At 34.5% G+C, this 10782-nt stretch overlaps 2 protein-coding genes across 2 annotated transcripts; both read right to left on the bottom strand.

Moving 5' to 3' along the window:
• Window positions 1-252: 252 nt before the first annotated feature.
• TRIADDRAFT_59292 (uncharacterized protein) lies at window positions 253-2046 on the bottom strand (the record flags this gene model as incomplete). Its single annotated transcript, XM_002115239.1, has 5 exons — window positions 253-744; window positions 903-1075; window positions 1224-1317; window positions 1540-1647; window positions 2020-2046. 5 exons carry the CDS (start codon window positions 2044-2046, stop codon window positions 253-255), a joined length of 894 nt encoding a protein of 297 aa, XP_002115275.1.
• Window positions 2047-6987: 4941 nt separating this feature from the next.
• Window positions 6988-9598, bottom strand: TRIADDRAFT_29141 (uncharacterized protein; the record flags this gene model as incomplete). The annotated part of the gene is made up of 6 exons (XM_002115238.1): window positions 6988-7037; window positions 7146-7376; window positions 7494-7708; window positions 7875-8013; window positions 8836-9023; window positions 9405-9598. Coding segments are annotated over 6 exons (1017 nt in total), but the record flags the coding sequence as incomplete, so codon positions are not given.
• Between the last annotated feature and the right edge of the window lie 1184 nt (window positions 9599-10782).

Here is a 10782-nt window from a genome sequence, read left to right as displayed (position 1 = left end):
TGAAATATCTAGGTATTTATATCAATAATCGTTGAGATTCTCAGTACTTAGAGAAAGTCATTTTTCATAGCACGTAAGAACTGATGAATTTACTGCTTTCATCAATGATTTGTTGAATTATCAATTATCCACGTTTACAATAACAGAATGATTGTATTAATATTAAAGATACCTTTTACAACAATATAATAATCGTTATTGATAGAAATTGTTACCGGTATCTTTCCGTCAATAGAATGCAATATTAGCATTTTACATTGAGCCGTGTAGTAGAGAATTGCTTTGATCATTAACTGCTTTAGAAATAGAAGATGGGTGCGATGATGGTAGACAGCAGGCATTTTGCAGCAAGCCCGTTGATGTACTTGTTGGCATATGCATACCGTACTGAATGCCTCCATGATTTTGATAAACATTCGGATAGACACTCGCCTGTTGTAGCTGTAACGGCAAATTAGGTAAACCAGCATTATTAACATCAGCTGGTGATGGAGTAGAATGCATTGTCTCTCGATTACTTTTAGTATTAGCATTTAAATGTGATCGTAGAAAAGCTTGAGTAGACGGTTTATTTCTTCGATCTTTACCATTTAAATTCCCATTGGGATTGTTATTGTGGTTGCTATTACTAATACTGTTAGCATTATTACTAGCGTTGCCGCCATTGCTAACATTAGATTGCCCGCGATGATAGGATGCCGATGATTCATCATACGATTGATGCAGTCCTTTATTGATTCGAGCCTAAAAAATGACATAGAAACATTTTAAAATATTTTCGAAAATTGTATACTATAAGGTCTTATATGGATACCAAAAAATCGCATTGTTATGGCATAGGATAAGTCTAGTCAAACACAAATTTTTATTGTTGTTGATTGATAATCATCCATGTTCAATACCTGAAGATAGCTGAATATCTGATTGCATCGCTGATCTTGAGGACTTGTCCCTTCAACATCGATAAAATATTGTAATATTTCACGTATACAATCGGAATAACCATTTCTGTAATGTTGATGTAACATCTCGTACTGAACTTCCGGCGAATTATGCAGCATGATGGGTTGATCAGCTATGCATCCAGATTAAATATAAAAGTTAATAAAATTATCGTTACTTTTTATTATTGATCAATTATATTATCAATGATTTTTAGTGTTTTTGTTGCGAATTTCGGCTATTAGTAAGGCCTTAAAGCTACAATGCTATAATTAAGGTACCTGGACTATCTAAGCGAATGCCATAAGCATGTAGAACTCGCAAGTAGTGAACTGTCATTTCTAATATTTCAGCTTTTTCCAATTTTCCTGATGTCTATATATAAAATAGTATTTTGAGCATTACTCATTTAAGATCGAATATTTGAATCAAAATGGTAAAAACTAAAAGTAAATGAACAAGAGAGAGAGTATATTTCCTTTCATCAAACTAATTACTAATATAGAAATAGAAGATTAACAAATAGTAGGTATTAAGGAAAGATAGTAATCTAATGACACTGTGAGATAGAATTTTACTTAATGTACTTAGACTTACTTTACTTGCAAATGCTGGCGGTACTGCTTGACTTAATTCAGCAAGACAATTGTTTATCCTATCTCGTCGGCGTTTTTCAATAATTTTGTGGGATGTTTGAGCTTGTTCCTGGTTCATCACATAAGTAGATATAGAAAAGGAATTGCTAATTTAGGTGATTCTCGTGAGATAATTAATCAATTTCTGTTTCAATGTATGTAGGTACAGTAAATACTTATAAATATCATCGAAATGTTAGAATTTGTCAATATATAGATAGATTGTCAGCTATTACATAAACAAGATTTCTAAGTGAAATCTTAAAGTAGGATGCATGACGAGATTAAATATTTGGAAACATTAAATTATCAATTTTGCATCTGACTTAAGTCTTGATAGGCTAACTATGAAATTGAATAATAGAATCAAATAGCTAAGATTCTCTTATTACATGCCATAAGTAATCATGACTGGTTGGATGAAATACTTTAGCTACTTTACCATTTTATCTCTTCTCTTTGTAGACATGATGATCAATCCTATTCCTTTTAAGCTTGTTAGTAATTTTTCTGCAACGTGCAAGATAGAAAATGTAGAATAGCTATCATCGGCAGGCTTATTTGTAGCCTTCCAGTGATCAAACATTTGTTGCCACAATTTGTCAACATGATTACCGCTTGAATAGCAATAGCAAACTATGCTATTATTATCCATTGATGCGTTAGGTATGTCGCCATCGAACAATAATGGTAAAAACAATGAATTATATGTTATAGGTAACAGATTGAATTATTTTAATATTTACAGCTATTCTTTATAACTAGCATTACTGTACATTGAATATAGCCTACTCATACATTATCATAACGTCCATTTTTTCTTCAATGTAAGCCAAATTAACTTTTTAAATTTAGTAGATCTACATGTTAATGCTTTATATGAAATCATTTTAACACTACGTATGCTTGATATGTTTCCACTACTAAAATCAGTAAGAAGTCTCTAACAATTACTTTCTATACTTTTTTTATCCTTCAATTCACTAAACATGTCGGCATTCATGCGTAAATCATACAATTATGTATTGTGTTATCATTAAATTTATATACAATATTTTAATTACGTCGGTCACAGATAAGATTATCCAAATTTTATCAATACCGTCCGTTAATACGATTTAAGTCATTATAAGTTCTTTCCATACTTTGCTCAATTAGTGAAGATAAACATGTTTCGATCATCATTTATCATTAGTATCGATATGCTATCCATGGTGATGATCATTATTTGGCGATAACGCTTCGTACTCCATGTAAATCATTAACTGTATTGAATACTGCCTTCAAATTCATCATGTTACTACCTGGCTATAATGATCACCCTTCATTTCCATATAATATTTCGTTACGATAACGGGAGATAGAAAAAGTTCTCTTCGAATTAAAAGAGAAATTATCCGTTGCTAAATGTGAGTTGTGTTGGCATTTAGTCGTGTGCACCTGTTGTCGCACGCCCATCTGGTGACTACAATCTTTTAACTGTCTTCGTTGATTATATGGACTTGTATGCTTTCATATTCAATCTAAATATGGGAATTGTTATAATACAACAATCGATATGTATACTGGCACATGCTGTTGGAGTTGTTGAGATTCTGTTTACGTTAGAATAGATATATAAAATAAGCCAAAATTATTTTATGGCAACAGACCAAGATAACAATTATCCAATTCTTCGCGATCTGAACACGTGATAGCAACTAGCCTAGCGATTGGCTTTTGGTCATAACGGAACGGTTAGATCATTATTATTCATGACTTATCTATTATATTATGAAGTATGCACATGTTGCAAGCCTAATTGCTTCATCAAGCACCGTATTTAGCTGCATTTTATAACCGTAGTTTAAAAAGGGAAGTGCAGATCTAATCGATCATTATCTATGCATGTATGTATAGTAATTGTGTACTTTGACCTATGATCGTTTTTGTATTTTCAAATGATAAGGTCTTGTTTTACTTAATTTGATTGCTTCACCGATATCTTTCCTTCTTATTAACGTATATTACTTACTGTCGTTGCGAAGTTATTTTTTCACGTAGCTGCAGCGTCTTTGAAGAACTAGCCTGATTTTTTATAATACTTCATATAGTAACGAAGAAGATGGTATGATATCGTTGATAAAAAAATCATACCAATCTTTTGGGATAATACTGTTTTTCATTGTCAAGATTTTAAAAACTGACTTTACGAAGTTATAGTTTCAAAAATTAAAATGACTTTATGCTAATGTCAGCCTGATTGATACTGTTTTAGCATCACTATTGTATAAATATTTTCATTACGTACAAACGCTACTCTAATACCCTTCTTAGCAATCGATCATATTATCTTGCAATTTACGTCGATTCGGCTTACTGTAAATGTCTTTTTGACCTTCAATAAAATTGTCAACAATTACCGGTATTGTACCGATAGATCTGTTTACCTTCACAAATTATTTATATCACTAAATAGTTGTACTATCTGTAGTAGCAATTCCTGCAATCTATATTTACGTACATGCCTCTTAAGCAGTATCATCAACTCTCACTCTGCATATACTTGTAGAACTTTGAGAGACTTACATCCCTTACCAGAATGCCTATAATTGTATTGTAATGCTAGACCAATGCTCTCCTAGTATTTGAACTTTCACAGTCGAAAATCTATTGCTAACGCATAATCCAAATACAGATATCATTATCGGTAGTTTCAGGTCTTACTGATCATTTCTGTCAGTCATGCAATAACCGGCATACCCCATTGTAACTTAATGATGTAATATTTAAAGCAAATTTAAGCATTCTCAAAATTTTAACGTAGTCGTCCTATCCACAAATACGCAAACATTGATGAAGTTCGCTAGAGATCGCATAATCATAAAGCACTTCAATATTTACGCTCATATGCATGTGTTACCACATTATTCGTCCGACCAGTCCATACATTAATAGGTACTCATACGCATTATTACTAAAACTACTGAAACATACTTAACATTCTCAATTTTAGTTACTATGCACCAATACGAGTATGTTTCAGAGTAACTATAATGTCTTAAAACTGTACACACACAGATCCCACACTTTTTATAAAAGTTATCCATTTAGGCTAACCATTACTTTTCATCTCTAACTTTAAAAAAAGTAACTCAAACGCAACACCGAATACCAATATCTTAACTTTTTCAACCTTCATGTCTTTAATGTGATTAATTTCAACAGCGACCATTTCGAAATAGGGCACAAAATATTTAAGATACGGGGAAGGTGATATAGAATTCAGCATGATAGGAGTTTAATCCTTACAAAACGTAATAATTACGAAAATTCCTAGAGTTCTATACTACTCCATAGCCCATCAAACTGATGAGATACAATTAACAAATATTAATATGTACACGTTAATCCTGTGCTCTTCTGCAACTCAATACTTACTAGGAAGTAGGGTAATATCACATACCAGGAAAACGATAAATAGCCTATACATCATAACTTACAGGATACGTTGTACTACTTGACTTATCTATCTTACTATGTAGTACCTATATTGGTAAAATTTTAAAACTCAATAATGTATCAATTTTTAAGAGTGTCTATCTTAATACCAATGCCATCATGTAGCAGCGATAAGTTGAATTGCCACTAAGATGATTCATTTTAACTTTATAGTCAACGACAGGTAGCCAATTTAATTTCACTTATCATGATGATGATAATAATAGAGTTCAACTTCCATTCGAAGCCACAATTAGAAGAACTTGCAGTTAAAATAATTATAATTGCAGACATGATTACGATGTTCACTACAAATTATCTACGTAACTAGTCATAAAATCCATCCGGGCCAGGGTTAACTTTACTATTTCAACTAGAGTGGTCATATCCAGTAGGAGGAACGAAATTATTTATACAGGTAAGCCCTTCTCATACAAATGCAATCATAACTCTTTTTAAAAGATATCAATGGTATTGAAATTATTCTTTTCTGTACCCAAGATACGAATGCTGTGATGTTGTAAGATCATGGGACTATTGCAATATCAAGTGTAAGAATCAATAACGACCGTAGTTACTGCTGTAAGAAGTGTTGGCTCTCGGCTGCCCCATGTTACTAGAATAACGGTTCCCTGCTGACATATTTACAGCGTCAGGACTGTCCAGGTAACTACCATATCCAGCGCTGGCGTTAGGATACCTTGATGATGGATTCGTACTTCTTTGCAGCTGTTTATTACTTTGACTAGTAACATTAGGTGCGGTACGGGTTACTACCGTACTACTAGAAGCAGACCTCATCTGATCTTGACTGTAGCCAACTGTTGAAACTATGCAATATAAATATGAAAGAAATATTTATCGTTATATGGCTTAATATTACCAGACTTTGGATGTATGGCTTCGATCATCAATAGCGATCTACTATTTGTTTACCAATACGTATACACTTTTTGCTGCTACAATCTCGTCAATATAAACAAATACTTAAGCTACCCGTAATCTACTTCAATAAATAGAGTAATTAATCATAAGAACCTGTCATTTCGGTCGTTCTAGGATTTCTATCATCGCTGTATTGATACCCACCAGCGGGCATCCGATTCCCTATGGATTAAAATATCATGGCAATATTTATGAAACTAATCCCGCTAAAACACTATAACACGTTCGTTAAATATAGTAATAGCCTTGTTGTAGGATATTTAGCAACTTAGGCAACAGTTAACTCTACAGATGTACATATACGCATTTCCCTTAAAAGTTAATTAGCAAAGACTACTGCTAACATGAACTTACAGTCGTAATATAAAAAGGTTTACAAAATTTAACATGCGAATAACCGAGGTTTTACTTAGATTATAATACGCTACCTACCTCCCGTGCCCGATGTATTATGCATACTTAAGCTAATATTCTGCTGCTGAGGATTAACTGTGGGCGTTTGTCGAGTACTAGAATACCCTGATTCATAAGCTTCTTGTGTTGGTCTACTAACAGATTTCGGAATTGCACTATTGTTGACCCTCGTATTTAATCTTTCTTCGCCGTAAGCATGGTAGATTGATCTACTAGGCTCTTCATAATTACTGCCCTTGCTGCCCGGAATCGGATCCTCGTTGTATGGAAATTGCTCTTTTTTACCTATTCTGACTGCGTCTCCGTATCGTTCTTCTTGCATTCGATTTGATTTACTACTTCCTCCGTCTCCATACCACATGTCGTATGTTTCATAATCCTTCCCATAATCCGCTCCCGTATATTCTCTCCCCCTTGTATACGATCTAGACTGTGAATCTTCCCGTGCAGTATCTACCCATTTCGCACCTTTACTATAATTACTATCCCCATGAATGTCTTCATCAAATTCCCTTTCCTGTGGGTAATCATAAGCAGGATAATCCCTTTGATTTTCCCTAGGATGCATATTCCCTTCAGATTCCGGAGTTGTATTTAAAAATAATTCAATGTATCGATGTTCTATAAGAAATATAGTACATAAACACAAATACATCAGCTTGATCTATCGAATATTATTCAAAAATTTCCTTTTACACTGCGTGTCCGCGCAGTCATTCGCCAACTTACTAATCCTGCGTCGATCTTTATTCATTGCTTCCAAAGCATCTTCGTAATTATAAAATTCGACAACAGCCTCTCCCGTTGCTTTACCCCCATCACCATACTCGATATGAATATTTTGCAGAGGGATTTGGTCAAAAAAGTCTACAATTTCGTTTTCTGTCACCTTAAAGGGTAGCCCTCTCATTCGAATTGAGTGAACATTTGGTTCAAAGTCTGGAGGTCTATCTGGCTCAACTATATTCCAATTACTGGATCTAGCATACGGCTCTTCACTGTAAGGGTTGTAGGCTGCATCTCTAAATTCTTCTCTATCCCTGTCATAATTGTACTCTGAATGCGGTCTACCATAACCAGGATGATCGCTCGGTCGATTATCAAGGTAACCTCTGTTGTAGCCACGTCCTTGATTGTATCTATCCTCAGGATGGCCGCGAGTAAACCGATCCCCACGTTTTCTATCGTATGGCCTTGGGCGTGAACTAGCAGCACTACCGATTAGAGGTCTAATCTTTGGTGCACTCATATTATGTATGTCTGATTTTTTCGCTCGAAAAATTTCAATATATCTGTAAAAATTGGAAAGATTATAAATTTGAATCACTAGACAATATGATGCTATCTACTTTATTCGTCCACTCTTCACTATCCTAGTAGAGCACTTACACAGTCATAGGTACAACTAGCTATTATAACTCAAAGTACATAATAATAACATGCCACCGTTCATATTACCTATGGCCAATTGTTTCTTTATCTTTAGACAATGCTCGTTCAGAAACATCAGTATTGGCAAATTCTACATAAGCTTCTCCAGTACTACGCCCATCTCTATCAACGCCAAAAGTAATACCATTGGGGATAATTTCGTAACCTACAAAATTACAATTGCTGTTAATATAAATTAAATGAACTACTTTATGCTACATATACTATATATATATATATATAGTATCGTATTGCAACTACTATAATGTGCATTTCGATTAAAATATCTTAACAAGAATTTAAATCCAAACAATGTCTCATTAGTCGGAGCATCAGCTTAGTAATATGATATGCATTTGTGTCAACAATGTCCCAAGTTAAGTTTATATTGATACTACCCTTTATAGTTATGAAAGAAAAATCTTTCTCTTCTGTATACACTACCTTGCTAATAATAAGCTAAACAATCCAGTGAAGTATGCATCATATCGCACAGTATGCAATCGCAAATTCATAATTCATGTTTATTACTGTAGTTAATTAAACAATTTAACTGATAAGAATTGGACTTTAATAAAGTATCTACTCTATACGATTTCATTATAATAGCACATAGCGGAAGCCAAAGCGCAGTTTGACATGAATTCAGTAGCGTATTAAAGTATTGAATCTACACGATGGTCTAGTCCATAAGCAAACAGATAAATGGCTTAACGATTATAGATTTAGCAGATATAGAATTAGCGGTAAGAAAACACATTATAACTGTAATATTTATTAATTACAGGAGATGACGTATTGTATATTAACACATCATTATTATTCTTAATCGTATCAGAAAGTACGTAAGTAGGACTTTCTATTTTACAGTAAAATTGTAATGATGAGAACTAACAATTACTAAATTAGGGTGCAAGACTAGATTCATTATACGCCGCAGTTGTAAGTATTGCTGGACGATGATAGCAATAGTTACCGTGGTACCTACCAGTGAAAAATTGAGCAATTTCTTCCTTGGAGCACTCGTAAGGCAAACCACGTAGTCGGACAACATTCTCAGAATCTCTACCTGAACGTTGTTTGGTTCGTTTGACGACGTAATCCATTTCACTTCGCTTCGATTTAAATACTTCGACATACCGTTTACCCATATGACATCGGTTACGCTCCAATGCCCTAATTAGTTTCATATTTCATAGTATCAGAGTGATTGAAAGTGAGCAGTAGAAACAACAGTAATACAATATTTGGCAGTTATTGCATGTATAAAGAATCAATCAGCACTGATAGAACATGACGACTCCGAAGACATTTCTTTTACGGCTACATATGCAAGAATAACTTGCGCATACGGTGCAATCACGTTAGAACTTTCTCAATTTTCTCAAACAATTACTTCCATAGTTGTAAAAATACAAGACTGAATGAATGGATATAGGTAAAGTCATACAAAGCTGTAATACTACTGTACTGCGATCGTATTTCATTCGATTATTTTATTCCCATATTACATTACTGTCCATGGTCAAAAGTGGGCAAATGGATGTGTCATTTCACCTATTGAAATCCTCCAATGAGCCAAATTCAATGTATGCCTCGCCACTAGCTCTACCGTCACTTGCGTAAGTGAAATGAATTCCTTGCCTTCCTTCTTTGACGCGACAACCGGTGAAAAATTTTTGAACATCTTCAACTGTTGCTGACCAAGGTAGGCCACGTATCCGTACCACAAATTCTTCAGTATTTGCCATACTATCTGGATCAGAGTGTTTCACAGACTAGCAGCGAAAGGAAATATCAACATTTGTTATTAATGATTGCTAGCACGGATCGTCTTGCACTGTAATGGTAGTATATAGTATTGAAAGAGAGCATTTATTCTTTCCATGTACAGTATAATACTAGCGAAAGCAGTAGGGTCTATTGTAGGTGAATTGATCTTCTTTCATGACTGTCTTAATTTTGCACTTTACATTGATTTGAAAGCTGATGAATGAGGCTGTGTCCTACTTGAGGCTTCTATTACAGTACTGGATATTCTGGTGGTGAACGATTTCACCGCTTGGTATGGAAGTCAGCGTTGTAACTGCTGTATTTGACTGTTTCAAAGTGGTTGAAAGCGGCTATTCGCTCTGCCTTCTACAGTACATGACTAAGAGAATTTGGACACTGCAGACTATTAAGGTTACAGGGAATTTGTGAAACAGCTCGTTCCAGTAAAGAAATTGAGGTGGAAAGGAGCAATCTTGAAACAAAGTTGTTTAGGATAAAGTAGGAAGTTGAACACTCAACAAAATAGAATTTGCTGGCGCTATTTTTTTTTCTCTGTGGAAAAGCCTCCATATAAAGTACTGTAGACTGACAATCAAAGAAATCAATTTGGAAGCGTTACACCGTCTCAATCGTCATTAACGCAACAACAGTCATTGACAAAAGTGATAGCAAGTTGAAACCTTGAATTAGTCAATCGGTTGACTAGCAGGAGGATCATTAATTAACCTATAGCTTGTATTTTCTTACCTCATAAGATTGCTGAACTTTATCAGACATTTCGTATGGCTCTAAGTAAGTTGTACTGGTAACTGTAACCAACGTCAGTGTCGTTTTTCTTCTTTCAGTCCAAATGAAAATTTTCGCAACAATAGCTTTGCCGTTACAATGGATAAGCGATCTACCGTACGGTACGTCGACTGGTACTGTAGTGTAGTGTATGGAACACGCTGCTTGTGGTGTCTTGTAGTGTCCTACTGTACTGTACAAGTATCATTAATTACGGTACCGTCCGTACCGTACATTGTACTGTCAATGCTGGTACAGTGTACTGTACAGTACAGTACAGTATACTGTACAGTACTGTACTGCATTGTACTGTAGAACACTGTGCCGTACTGTACATTGTACTGTACAACCNGGATTTAAATCCACTCTGACATCA

The sequence above is a fragment of the Trichoplax adhaerens genome, genomic scaffold, assembly GCF_000150275.1.
Source record: "Trichoplax adhaerens TRIADscaffold_10 genomic scaffold, whole genome shotgun sequence".
In the NCBI taxonomy this organism is placed as follows: Eukaryota; Metazoa; Placozoa; class Uniplacotomia; order Trichoplacea; family Trichoplacidae; genus Trichoplax; species Trichoplax adhaerens.
Note: the sequence above shows the minus strand (reverse complement) of the source record. Positions and strands in the feature narration are given on the sequence as shown.